General features: G+C 49.4%; 1 protein-coding gene across 1 annotated transcript in view; it reads right to left on the bottom strand.

The window, feature by feature from the left end:
- Window positions 1-12,367: 12,367 nt before the first annotated feature.
- LOC8052214 (chondroadherin-like protein) overlaps window positions 12,368-14,418 on the bottom strand; it is a 192,470-nt gene continuing 190,419 nt past the window's right edge. Inside the window, exon 7 of the mRNA XM_042290151.1 lies at window positions 12,368-12,654. Coding sequence (XP_042146085.1) covers window positions 12,368-12,654 — 287 coding nt within the window. The remainder of the gene's footprint in view (window positions 12,655-14,418) is intronic.

Raw genomic sequence — 14,418 nt, forward strand, 5'->3', positions numbered from 1 at the left:
GTATAACTCACCTGCACAAACCGCTTAAGTGTAACTTTCACGGCTTTATTCTTAAACCAATCTGTAAAGATAGAAAAAAAAAAACACAATGTATGTTATATATTACCGAGCTCATGGTAAAGAATAAAGGTGAGAAGTAGAAGTGAAGTAGCGCGTTGACGCTTTTTTATTGCTCCGAAATGAACAGTGTTCTCGAAAACCCCGTTCCTGGGCCAGTAATTTATCTCCATGTGTCAAGCTCGCGCACCGGCGTTAAAAGGAGCATCAGGTTGTGCTCAGGGGACGCCTTTGGAGACCCCAGACTTCGTCGGAACACGTGATACTAAATGTGCTTCTTGTGTCGTCAGCGTAATTTCGCTGACGTGTGAATTCCTAACCAAAATTGCAGCTCATCAATCATTTCTCGAACACAAGTGTTCGCATATTTTATTATTATTATTATTGGTGTGCTACCCATAAGTGCTTGTCCGTTCCCTCATCGAATGGTGGCAGGGGGATCAATGCCCGAGTGGGCTAGCGCACACTAGAGCCACTCGATATGGCAGCGTAGCTGCCAGAGTAGCGCCACGCTTTTCCCTGTGCCGCCTCTCACCGTGATTGGTCACAGCGGTACCATAGCAACGAGCTGAGCTGGCTCGGTTTCCTTAGCAACCGAGTGACTTCTCGTCACGTGACCTCGCATGCCTCGTAATAGCCGTGATGTCACCGGTAAGATGGCAGCGCCCAGAGCTGGTGGATACGAGTTTGTTCGGTGCGCGGTAGTCGTAATAAGCCGCTGCTTGCCGACGATTTCGGACTTCTTCAGGCTCTCTGAAGCAGGTATAACGTGAAGATTTGAAAGAATGTGACTTTATACCTTTTCTGTGCAAGATCGCTCTGGATATTAGCACCTGTGCGACAGCATCGGTCATGTCGTCGTAGCGGTGCTCGTATTTCTGGATGTGTTCGAGGATCGATAAGACATTTTGCATGCAATGTTCGCATACTCCTAGCCTTGTTTGAACGCTGGAATGTCTGAGAATCAATGCGACTTGTATGCGTCGTATGTTGGGCCTTGGGGAAGTTGTTTCAGCCCCAGGTAACCGCGTAATCACACACTTTTAGCGAGGGACCTCCTACGATCTTTACGTCTTGTACTAATCAACGATCTCACGATACAGCTTTTAGGATAACATTTTCGCGTTTACTAGCTTCCTTTGAATGTTGGAATTTCTGAGAATCGAAACGAAAGGTATACGTCGTGTGTATAGGTCTAGGGGAAGTTGTTTCAGCCCTGGGTCACCGAATAATCACAGCAACTTTAAGCGAGCAAACGCCTGCGACCTTTTACCTTTTGTACTAATCGACGATTTTACGAATTGACAGTTCTGAAGACTTTGATAAACGTCCTTTCGTTGCAATAGCTTGCATTTGATCGCAGTGTTTTTTTGCTCTTTTTTTTTTCAAGTGACAAGCAGGCGTTTGCTCAAATGACGTATATGAAATGACCTGCTCTATAAGAATGCATCAACACACACTATTAATTTGATATGCTCAGAGGTGTGTTCGTCTTTGTAATTAACAAGTTACAGACAATTATTTTTCACGATATTTATTCTCTGTAGCTGGGCCCGTTTTGTACTCATTAATGTCCGTGTGCTATGATGCTATCATCATATGTGTATGGTTCTAAATATCCTCTTTGCAATGCCTACAAAAGCCAAAATCACATCAGCCTACCGCAGCTCACGCATTTGACGCAAAAACTGCACCACTCGGACGTATGCGCTCGTCAACAATCAATTCGTCGATGAATATTTGAATTCGCGTTCGTGGCCAATGAGTGCACATGAGTGCACTTGCGAATGACAAGTTCTATGGTGGGCTTAAAAAGCACGGTGGAAGCTTGCGGTCATCCCACCGGTGCCCTAGCATGTGACGACCGCGTGATTCCACTGTTCTCTTTTGAGTTGAGGATTAAAGCTAAGGAAGAAGTTAAAGAATCATTTCATGGCCCCTTTAACACGGGTATACGTGCTACACCAGATGAAAATATTGACATTTTGCATGCCGGTAAACTTCCGGACGACCACTTGGCCTGTCGGCAAGAACACCTCATATCCGACGTCCGTCTCTTTTGATGGCGTTAACAATCCTCTGTAGACCACCGTGCTGTACTTCTTGGTTTAACCCCGTCGACTGTTCATCGCCCCGAAACGAGGGTGATACCGTCGTCGACGTCGGTCCCCGCCAGTCGGTGAGATAATCTCATCTTGAATGAATGATTGGGTCTTGAAGAAGTATGGTGCTAAGCATACATTCTCTTACTATGGGGCAGTCGAGCAGCAGTCATGTCCCAAGGCGATCGTCCTGTCGTGAGTGGCGTAATCGGATTTTGTTCCATTGGAATGAAGTCCGAATGTGCAAGGACGGTACGTTCGCCCCACGAAGCCGCCGCCATCCCGGGGGGCGCGGAAAATCACTCGCCTTGTCCGTGCACGCTGCAAATCGTCTCATTTCACAGAAGAAACAGACACTGCTCCTCCAGAGGCCCATGCCGTACTGCCATGCGAAGCGCCTTTTAGGTCTTTTACCACTTTTCAATTAACGAATGGAGATATCAACTAGATAAAGGTTGCCGCCCGGCGTCGCTAGCAGTACGGTTACCATAGAAACCTGCAGGCCCAAAATGGAGATCACTATAGGCGCTTCTGACGTCGTGTATCTAGATAATTTTGCGTCTTGTCGCTACTCTGGCAGCTACGCTGCCATATAGAGTGGCTCTAGCGCACACCAGCTCGGAGCACGTGGAGCGAAAGCTCGCGCTGCAGAACCCAGGGATCCCGAATTCAACACCCCCCTTCCCCCCCCCCCCCCCCCCCCCCCCCCGTACCCGTTTCGATATGAATGAGCATCGTACCGGTGCGCGGTCGTGTATCGCTACTGCGGGGTGCACGTTGAAGACCCCAGGCTAGCGGTTGTACTGCACTGGCTAAATTTCTCATCTATGTTCAGCGAGTGACTCGTCGCAACTTTAAGTGGCTGACCAACTACTTGCTGTATAAATATCCACACAACCCCAATTATTTCGAATGATGGCCCCACCTTGACGATGTGAGTGTTTGATTTGTGCCGTATGTGCTTTGTTAAAAGAGTCAATTTATAGTTTCTTATACGACAAGTTTGTATTTGTGAACGTACGGTCACTGTGCGCACCCACCTGACTCATTCAAACGCTGCATGACTTAATTGCGCACCAAGAAAACTTCGTTAGATTGCTTTGCATGAAGTAAAAGTCATTTAGATTCATGATAAGCGAAATTATGAGTTATGGTTCCCTGGGTACATCTTACTTCCTAGAAATTTCGGCATGCCCTAATACAGTGGTTCTCAGCCATTGATTCGCGGACCTCTTGGGGATCGGCGGAGATGGTGGAGGACCGCGTTCGTGGTGAGGGGAAGGAAAAATATAGGTTAATTATTATGATGATTTAACAAATGGATATATAACTAAGGGCTTGTGTGAAGTAGACTTTTTTTATTAATATATACTCGAGAAAACTCACCCGAAAATTGGAACGTTTCTTCTCACTCAGAGAAAAGACAACTTTTATTTCGGGGCTTGACTGATGAGGCTGGGCGCCGCGGACCCCTAGAATGCCTTCGCGTACTTCCTCTTGAGAACCACTGCCCCAAGAAATCCTTGAGTGTCTACTTTCCCACAGAGCACTTTGGAGAGAACTAATCATTGCAGTCTATCGAGGGAGACGACGAGGCTGACAGCAGGGCCGGATTAAGGTACGGGCTAGGAGGGCTGCAGCCCAGGCTGCCAGGGGGCCCCGTGTTGGCCCCCGGAAATTCGTAAAAATGCTAGTCGGTCCGAATTCAGAATGGCTAAAGGAGGAGGAAAACTAAGGGAAGCCTCTGGGCACTAGCTTTCTAACATTCCCCCCCCCCCCTCATTTTTTTTTTATTGAACGTTTAAACGTAAAAACAGGGATGCCATAAAGTTTCCTTCTTTAGACGAGCTGGCGTTTGTGAACTCGTTGTAAAAACTGCGCTAAAGCAACAAAATGTAAGCGTTGTCTCCCACCTTCCGACAAGGAGGGTGGGAGAGTGATCCCGTGGAAGTCTCTTCCAATTGAAACGAGAGGGAAGGACGGCCACGGAGGGGTCAGGACTTACCGGTGTATGGCGTTTTGGCGTAGAACGTTTCGGTGCGGACTTTTCGGTGCGCGGACATTTCGGTTCACGGTCAATCAGAATCACGACTTTTAGTTTTTTCTAAATGTAGTAAGTACTATTTTAGCTAGAAAGTTATTTTTTCGCACTTTATAATTTTTTAGACTCGATCATATATTTACGCCACTTACTGATATACGACATAAGTGACTTTGTTAGGCGCAGTACCATCCTGCGTGATGGTTGGGGAGGTTGGAGGATATATGGTTCGTTTGCCGGTGTCTCTTTTCCAACGTACGCACTAGACGCATCACGTCGTGTTTACGCGTTGGTTTGATATAGGAGTTCTCGGCGTCTTCTGAAAGGGTATGGGATTTGTTATTGATAATCCGTGTACGAAAGGCCCTGAAAGCGAGAAGCTTGAGAATGTTTAAAATTCCCAGAGCAAAAGATTAGAAACTTCGTGGAACTTTGAGACGTCCTTCTTCCTGCGTCCATCTTCTTCCACGAAGTTTCCCATCTTTTACCACACTCTCGGGTTATTTTCAACATGATGAACATCCTCCAGCTCGCCTGCACACTCACCGTTTTTTAGTAAAGCTTGAGAAGTTTTTCTGTACGATAGCTCAGAACAATTTGTAATGTCTTCAAATGTGCGTCCACCACGAAATCGTATATCATAAATTGTTTAGCACACCTGACACCTGACACCTGACAGTAAAAATTAAAGTTCTTCCTATCCGACACGCGTCGCACGTTTTTTTTAATATAAATCAAGCCATAAATCACATTGATAACGTTTGTTACCAAGCATGGTGCTAACACTCTGAATATAAGCTATTTAAAGAGTTAAAAAAATGAAAGCTGTTTACAATCCCCTGTAACGCCGAATTAGAGCGCAGCTCTTGAGGAGGAGGAGGGAAAGGTACGGAAAGGAGGCTATGCCCCTCCTCTTTTCCTGCTCGCCTCCCATTTAATTGGAAATTTTCCGCTAAATATAGCGGGGGACTTTTTCTGCAAGATTTTGCGGGGAAATTGTTTCTGCTAGATTTAGCGGGGAAATTTTTCCGCTAGATATAGCGGGGAAATTTTTTCCGCTAGATTTAGCGGGAACATTTTTTTCCGCTAGATTTAGCGGGGAAATCTTTTCCCTAAATTTAGCAGGAAAATTTACCCATATTGCGACGGCGGCGGCGACGGCGACGCCGACGCCGCTCAAGCCGGAAACGGGCGCCTAAGAGCTGAGCTCTAAAAGTAAAAAAAAAACAACAACAAAGCAACGTTCTTTTGGACAGTTTAGGCCACATCTCTTTTTTTTTTTTGAGAATGCCACTCAGAAGTGAATTCAGTAGCGATACATTAAGCTGCAGGCTCTCGATATGAAGCTGTTCGATGCGAAGCCGCAGCACAAATATTTTGGGCAAAAGGTTGCGGATCGGCCTACCACAACCCAGAGGCAACAACGACCACAACTGATGGCTCAGTTGAACAGACAATAAAAAAGGAAACAGCCGTGCTTACAAAGAAAGGCATTGACATTAGGGCGGTTGCAAGCGGTGGGGCTACTGACGACCCCACCCCCTCTTCAACATAACAACTATGTTCTTTCTTGATCGTCGTGGTTGTTCCAAACCCCAAACCACTTCGTTTCCAGGGGACTGGGAAGGCCTTCACAATCACAACAATAATTGTGACATCCTTTGCAAACTCGCGAGAGAAACCTCTTGCGCTCGTCACGCACGCTGTCGTCGAGATGGTCGTTTCCGGTCCGTCAAGCACAGGAAACAAGATATCTGACCCACTACGAGAGGGGAACGTCCACTGTCCGCATAGATCAGGGGTGGCCAGGCTGACCCGGCATAAGAGCCGCAAACAAAGCCACTAAACCTTCAAGAGCCGCTCTGGAAGAGGAAAGACAGAAAAAAAAGGGAAGCGGGGGCGGAAGGGGGGGGGGGGGGGTCGAACTTTGTTCATAGCTATAAATAAATCCTGAACGACTTTATGTAGATCTATCCAAGTCAAAAGCAGTTCAACTTGTCGTATTGTAGCGGCAGCACTGGACTACCAAACCGCAACCTGCAGATGGCCCAAAAGTTTTTTTGTTTATTGTTCTGAACGTGGTAAGGAACTTACCTCGGTCACTGTGAACTTTCAACAGGTGGTTGCACCTCTGTAGTGAACTGCAGCGGGATACCTTGAGAAATTGATTTTGCGGGCCGTTTAAAGTGCATTAGAAGCGTTACTTTACATGCTGTATAGGTAATAAAGTAGTAGTGCTGCATACATAGCTTGCATGTGACGTCATTCTCGGCCATGTCAGTATTTTATGCGCCGCGGTCGTTCAAATCGCCGTGTTCGCTGCGGCCCGTAAAAGTTGTGGTTCGAAGAAACCAGCGACTAGAAATGACAGTCAGTGCCCAACAATGGCGACACTTGCAAGCTATGTATATTCAACGTCGCCTAAAAAAGGCCAAAGCGGAGAACACATTAAACACGTGTCTGAACGCTGGAGAAGCATTGAGTGTTGGGGTCAGATAGCCCACCCCCGAAAGGTCGATTGCCACAATGGGGGAGCAGGGGAGGGGGAATATATTTTAAACTTTTGCTGGGAAAAACACACAGACAGTGGTGTTCTACGTTACAAAACAGCCGACTGTCCTAGCGACACCTCAGAGGTTTTCTAGAGAAGGGACCTCGTGTTACCTGCTTTTTGTAGACTCGCCGTCTTGCCAGTGAAACTTTGATTGGCTTATACGACTACTTTTGGCCCATACCTGGTGTGATGACACGATTTAAAACGCCAATGTGCTAACATTTTTCAACAAAACAAGAGCAAGCACATTATTGTTGCCCTGCCGCACAAGTCAGTAGGCTCAATAAGAATAGAGAAAAAGAATATCTCTTCATACGACAGTTTTTGCTTTCCTGACCATTTTTATAGCAGCATTAAAAGAGAATACTTCGCTATTAGAAGTATTGCTTGACGGCTATAAGTTCGAGCTCAAAGCTTTATTTTTTGCCAATCGTCCTGCCGAGAGAGGAAGTTCGAGGGAATTCGTGCAGTCGACCTGCGTCCTTGAGCAAAGAGTTCCCGCTTGTAGCCTTGCAGCAGTATTGTCGTTCCGGTTGATTTGTGAGAAAGGACTAAATCAGAAGCAACTATTTAGACACAGCTACACTCAATCCAAATAAATAACAAAATATTGCAAAATGTGTCAACACATTGTATGAGCAGAGCGTCCTTCTTAGCGAAAATGAATCGACTATATGAAACTATTACTTATATTACTATTACAGTGCCGGAGGCATGGAAACGCGGCTCGCAGCCACGGTGCGCTTGCGGGCCGCATCTCAGAGTCGCGGGCCTCATGCGGTCCGCTGGCCGCGTGAGCCACTAAATGACCTGCGCTAGTATCGGCACTCCGTTCCCCAACATTGTTATGGGCGCCGCCATTTTGGCTCGTATGCAGAGCAGACGCAACTGCCGATCGTCATGATTCAAAAGTGCGTCTTCCTCAGCATTGGATTCGGTGTTAGGAAGGTCATCTAATATAGCGTTTCTCTGTCGCGAACCGTTTAAACATTTCTGGAGGGCGAAAAAGCGTTTCCTGCAAAATCCGATGAAGCTTAAGATAACTGGCAACCATGATTTGAAGCCACAAGAAGGCAACTGGCAAACAGGACTCTGCGAGGGACCATCAGAAAACGAAAGGAGGAGAAGAAAGCCCCCCTACAGAAAGATTCAAGAGAATGGAGGGAGTACCAGAGCAGGAAAATAGAGGTGACAGCTTTGATTCAAAGCAAGGTAGATAAGAGATTTTTGCAAGAACTGAGAGAGGCAGGACGTGAGGCCCCACTGAAGTTCTGGCGACATGTACAGGGCCAAACAGGTCGACCCAGGGAGGATGCTGTAATCAAAGACGATGCAACGGGAAAGGAACTGGACCCTGGAGAGACCAACCGGTACATTGAGAGGTGGATAGGGGACATGTTCACAGGGGACAGCCGACAAATGGACAGTGAGGAGGGGGAGACGGAGGACGAACTGCAGGAGCAACCGAGCAGAGAGGAAATCACGGAGAGGGAGTTAAATAGAGCAGTCAAGAGGATAGGAGGAACCACAGCCACTGGAATGGACGAAATCCCAATGAGGCTGCTGAAGGAGCTGGGGCCAGAGACGAGAGCACTGCTGCGCGAGATCCTCAACCAGATCCTGAAGGAGGGATGGGTGCCGGAGGAGTGGCGAACCTCAAGACTCAGACTCATCTACAAGGGAAAAGGGCAAAAGTCAACGCTCGGAAACTACCGCCCCATAGCCATTACATCGGTACTCTACCGCGTGTTCACACAAATAATACGAGACCGACTGCAGACATGGGCAGAGGCAGAAGGAGTCCTGGGGGAGCTGCAGAATGGGTTCCGGTGGGGGAGACGCCTTGAGGACAATTTATTCGTGCTGACGCAGGCCATCGAGATTGCCCAGAAGGAGAACCGCCCCCTTTACCTCTGTTTTCTCGATATCAGCAAGGCTTACGACACGGTCGAACATCGAAAACTGTGGACGCAGCTGGCAGAGCGGGGACTCTGCAGAGAGTGGATAGACCTCTTGCGAGAAGTGTACAGAGGGACGACGGTGGTGGCACAGTGGCAGCAGGAGACAACACATCCAGTGACCTGCTCCAAGGGCTTGAGACAGGGCTGCCCGCTGTCGCCGCTATTGTTTATGCTGTACATAGCAGGAATCGAAAAGCGGTTGCAGGAGAGTGGGGAGGGTTTCTCACTGGAATATTCGGAAGGCGGGGAAAGGAAGGGAGGAAAACTCCCGGGACTCATCTACGCCGACGATATGGTGCTGATGGCGGACTCGCTGCAGGGCCTGCAGGGGCTCATGAACGAGTGTGGTGCAATGGGAGAGGCCCTGGGGTTTAGCTTCAGTCCGCACAAATCTGGGCTGATGGCCTTTGGGGCAGCAGAGGAAAACGGGACCGCCAACCTGTCCATTCAAGCCAATCCTGTACCTTGGGTGGACCACTACAAATATCTGGGTGTAAACCTACAGAAGGGACACCACTACCTCCTAGAGCACGAGACGAAGGTCAAGGCGAAGAGCAGGAAGAACAAGGGCATAGCAACGGCCAGGGCCCTCAGGGGATATAACCGATACGAGGTAACCCGAGCAGTCTGGAAGATGGTGGCGGTGCCGGGGCTCACTTTTGGCAACTCAGTGTTGTGCCTGTCATCAGGTACCAGGCAATACCTCGAGGTCCGTCAGAGGGAGGTGGGAAGGTCGGCACTGGGATCAAGCCGAACAGCACCGAACGAAGCCGTCCAAGGAGACATGGGCTGGTCCGGTTTTGAGGCCAGGGAGGCCCGAGCCAAGCTGGACTTCGAGCGACGCCTCAGCCGGATGAGCGAAGAGCGCTGGGCCAGACAGGTTTTCAAGTATGTACATCTTCGGTCCGTCCCAACCCGGTGGGTGCGACGGACGCGCCAGCTGGAACAGCGATACGAGGTCAACGGCCCACTCCTCTACCCAGCCGCGGAGCAGCCGGAACTGCAGCAGAGCATCCGCACGAGGGTGATCGAGAGCGAGACGCGGCGATGGGCGGAAGCGGCACGTCTGAAGCCAGCGCTGGCCCTGTATGCCAGAGAGAAACAGGAGGTGAAGCGAATACCTTTCATGGACAACAGCAAGGGCAGTGCACTGCTTTCGGACGCCCGAGGCGGCATGCTGCGGACCCGCGTGTTCCGCGCGAAGTACATGGACATGGAAGTGAAGTGCGTCATGTGCGCGCAGGGAGCAGACGAGACGGCGGAACACGTCATACTGGAATGCACGGGTATAAAGCCGGACGTGACGTACGAACCAGACATGGCGGTGGCGCTGGGTTTCCGGGGCGTTGACGAACAGTACGACGCCGATAGCTCGCAGCCAGTGGAGGTGACAAAGAGGAGACTGGAGTGTTGGTGGAGGAGAGCAAAAGAACACAACTACGTTTTTGGCTAGTGTAGCTACTAGCCAGGCTAGATCCAGCGCTGCTGAGATCCCCCGATACAAAGGGGTTAGCCCCAAATCCAATCCAATCCAATCCAATCCAAATCCATATGGCGAAGTGTCGTTACTCTGAAGCGTAGGCCGCGTGTTTGGGACCCCTGATCTTAGTGTTGATCGCGTTCAATAGCCCGGCTTCCCAGGTAGGAGAGCACTATAGAATTGCCTCATGCGGGATTTTGTCTGCTCGGTTCAGTGTTGCGACGTGGCAGCGGCCACTGTACAGCGTGTCCCCACCCCAAAAAGTAGTACTTTATTATTCCCCGGGAGAGTAATACCCGTGCGACACGGGCAACTCGAATGCCATTTACAACGAATGACATTTGTGTAATCGACGAATCGGCTCGGCGATCTGCCGCGCGTCGAATGCGCTACGCCCGGAGTGTCGCGCGCTGATTGGCCGTCCGCTCAAATGTCGTTGTTGTAAATGGCATTCGAGTTGCCCATGTGGCACGGGTAGAAGCTACGCACCATCAAACGCCCGTTCCCCGCTCAAACGCAGCGTGAGTGGTCAGAACCAAGTGCTCAAGTGTCAGAACTAACCATTACCTCGTTCAAAGGTTGTAAGTGATTTCTTGAAAAATTTCCATTTCGAAAATGAGGTCCGCTTTCGCGCATTTTCGGTAACTGGTGCCCGTTCTGCTCCATGTATTCAGAACTCCGTCGGCCGCCTTTTTCCCATTCAAAAATTCATGAAATCACTCATAACTTCTGAGTAAGGTAAAAGTTAGTTCTGCAACTTCAGCATCTGGTGCGGACCTCTAGCGTTACATTTGGAGAGAAAATAAGCGGTTGGCACAAAAAAAGAAGAAAAAAAAAAGGAATTTACTTTTGAAACTAACAGATGCAAAGACACGTCAAAAAGGAAAAGGAATACGCAACGGATGCAGACAAAACGGCAAAAACAAACAGACATAAACACACAAAAACGAACACATGTAATAGACGCAGGCACGCAGGCACGCTCACACACACACACACACGCACACGCGCTCGCACACGCACTCGCACACGCACACAGACGCCAAACGTTCGTCCATTTGCACAAGGCGAAACGATCGAAGCACTTAATTGAAGCAATTGGGCTTCACAAATCCTTTGAACCTGGGAAACTACTCGGTAAAAGTGGTATTCAATAAAAACGTTCGGCGCATTTGACGCAAAGAGGAATACCGGGTTTTCAGAGGTATATTTCTTGAGATATATCAACGAATGGTGACAGAATGATATTTCCCTGCGAAGCACTGCCGGCGTGCAAAACTTTGCAATAAACACTCGTGGAAACGGTTTTTCAGATGTCTTTCGGTGTCCTCGAAGGATTCAGCGAAGTCTGCACTAAGGCTTGACAGAGTGCAACGAACCTCGTAGCTTGGTAGGCTTCCGTAAATCAACATCAACAATCAAACAGCAAACTTGAGTTCGAACAGTGCGATTTCTTTTGACGAGACGTTCGATCCTTTGAGGACGGCGAACAATGTTATTTAGGTGTCTTGCAGCTCTGTTCAGAACCCCGCTGAAGCAGAACTTTTCTCCCGCACAATCTCTTGTATGCCGATTAAGATGGTCAGCGAGGCGGCACCGCGTGTACGCAGCTTATGTTACAATTGTAATCCATTGCCACCATTCTTATCCCTCAAGACGGCCCTCAGTTTGCTGAACAAGTGTGGTAAACTCTGAGGTCTGGCAGGTGAGGCTAAACTTAGCACAAAACCACCTGGTATCCAGCAGTGGTCTTTTATGAAATCAAAAGCGATATGTCTTTAAACGGGTCCCATTAGCAAACCAAATGACAAATAAGAAGTAGCCTTTGGTTCGCGCCATCCTTTAGATATAACAGTCAGGAATAACTTTGGAGTCATCGTAACGAAGCTGTGGCCCCCACAGCACAGTCGTTCTCGAAGAAGGGGACACATCAGCTGCAGTGTCATCAGAGACGCCACCTGGAGCACGCACTGTCTCGTCAACGTAGAGGTGACGCAAGATTGGCGATCGCTGCAGCTTCTTTACGACCCGAACACCCCCGAAGTCGTCGTCGTAGTGCCGGTCTCGCTCTATGGACTCTAGGGTTCGTGGGTCCACAACGGCGAGCGGAGGTAGTACGCTTCCCGTGCGAGGCGGGCATCATCCGTCTGCGCCCCACCGATGCCTCAGGTTTCAGGAGACACCGACAAGGCCCAAGGGCAAGGCTAGGCCAAGCAGTGCGACGGCCGTCGACAGTGTCCGTAGCATCACCGTGACGAGTCCCGCCGGCCCCGTGGAGACAGCGGAATCGGCCCCGCAGTGCATCCTGCTGCTGGGGATGTCGAGTACAGCCAGCTTGGAGAACTCGTCCGGAGAGCCGCACCGAGTCTCCCGGGGCTGGTTCACCACGATGTTGCCGCCCTGGCCCTTCAGGAGCAGCCGGAGCCAGGACAGGTCGCAGTCGCAGTGGAACGGGTTGTCTGCACGATTCCGGAATAGAAAGGTGAACGAATGGTTCATTTTAGTGCCCGTCAAACAGCCAAGAAGCCTGCAGGATAGTACACTTTGCCTCACACAGAGTACTTAAGGCTGGTTCACACGATCTAGTGACTTTAATTCACGCATTTGCGTCCGTTGAGTTTAGAGCGACCAAAAACGACAGCAATGAACGGAAACCCGAGACAGCGGTAACTCATGAATGCTTCACAAAGTTACCTCTTTCATTGTTTGCCACTTTACATATGCGCAACAGTTATGCCGGTGACTTTTCCTTTGCTGTCGTTTCGATCGCTCTGAACATAACTGTTTGAACCAGGCTTTATGCGATACAACACTATTGTTGCTAAAGGCGTAGTCAAAGAGTAAATGCAACATGGGGCACGAGTGGGTAAAACAGCCATTCAAATAAATATCATCCTGTGAAAATATGAGATTGTTTGTCGCAACCGTGTCGTTGGACACCTGAAACAAATATCTGCACAAAGAGTGCCCAGACACCTGAAGGTGTTCCCGGGTACGACTCGTCCTCATCCACGGTGTAAGATATCCCACAGTGTAAGATAATATTGTACTCTTGAAATGAGGACAACGCGCTCCTCGCGACCGTGCCGATAAAGTTCGCTTTTCACTCTCTCTCTTTCTCTCTCTCACTATGGATTCAAGCGGCGCCGGCAGATGACTCAAGACCCGTGGGCACGGTGTAAGACGCAGGAGGCAGGCAGCAGTGCACAAGAAGGCTCGTGCCGCCTCATGCTCCAGAGCTCCAGCGAGGTTGTCCCACGTCAGAAAGACTACGGTGTACCGCGATGTCATGGCAACGACATAATTTTTTTCGCTCTCACACAGTTTCGCCGTTTTCGCCGCCGGCGACACTATGGTTGCGGAATGACGCAGCCTTTCGGATGCCCGTCGAACAAACGCTATCTGATTCTCGCGCTGCGCCACTGATCTCAATGACAATTGCTGGATCGCGTTTGCCCGCTCTACGAATGCGGTCACTGGCGGCCATCTTTTTGGTAGAGTTATATTGCCTCTAGCCAAGGTACAGCTCCTGCAGCCACTGTAATCCATCCATGGCAGACAGCGTTTCGGCAGGTGTGGTGGCAGGTTGCCGTCAAAATAGGGTGGATGATATTTCATGCCTGACTGAAATTGTTTGACGAAACATGTTTTTGAAACCCTGCGTGAACGGTAGCGCGATCTTTGAGGACCCGGTGAAATTTTCACGAAATCGCAGCACCGGGGGAAAAGCAGCACAGCTCGCATCGAAAGTCGCATCAAAATTAGCATCAAAAGCAGACGCCGTTACGGAGTCTGCTTTCGATGCGAGCTGCGCTGCTTTCCACCGGTGCTGCGCTTTCGTAGAACTTTCTCCGGGTCCTCAAAAATGAGGCTACCGTTCACGCCGGGTTTCAAGAATTTACGTCGTCGAACAACTTGAATCAAGCACGAATTATCTCCCACGGTACAGTGTACTAGATCCACGGCTATTTTATGGCACCCGGCCGCCATTGCGCTGTCCGCCATATTACTATGATGGCTAGAGATGATATAACTCTACCTAAAGATGGCCGCCAGTGACCGCATTTCGGTCCATAGGCGGAGTTGGTCAAACGCGATCCAGCAAATAGACATAGAGATCAGTGCGCTGCGCATTCAGCCTCGCCGTGCCCTCACATAAAGAGTGTATCTTACACCATGTCCTCATCGACGAGAGAGCACACTGATACACTGGTGACATCTAT

The sequence above is a fragment of the Ixodes scapularis genome, unplaced genomic scaffold, assembly GCF_016920785.2.
Source record: "Ixodes scapularis isolate PalLabHiFi unplaced genomic scaffold, ASM1692078v2 PGA_scaffold1__304_contigs__length_218370807, whole genome shotgun sequence".
NCBI lineage: Eukaryota > Metazoa > Arthropoda > Arachnida > Ixodida > Ixodidae > Ixodes > Ixodes scapularis.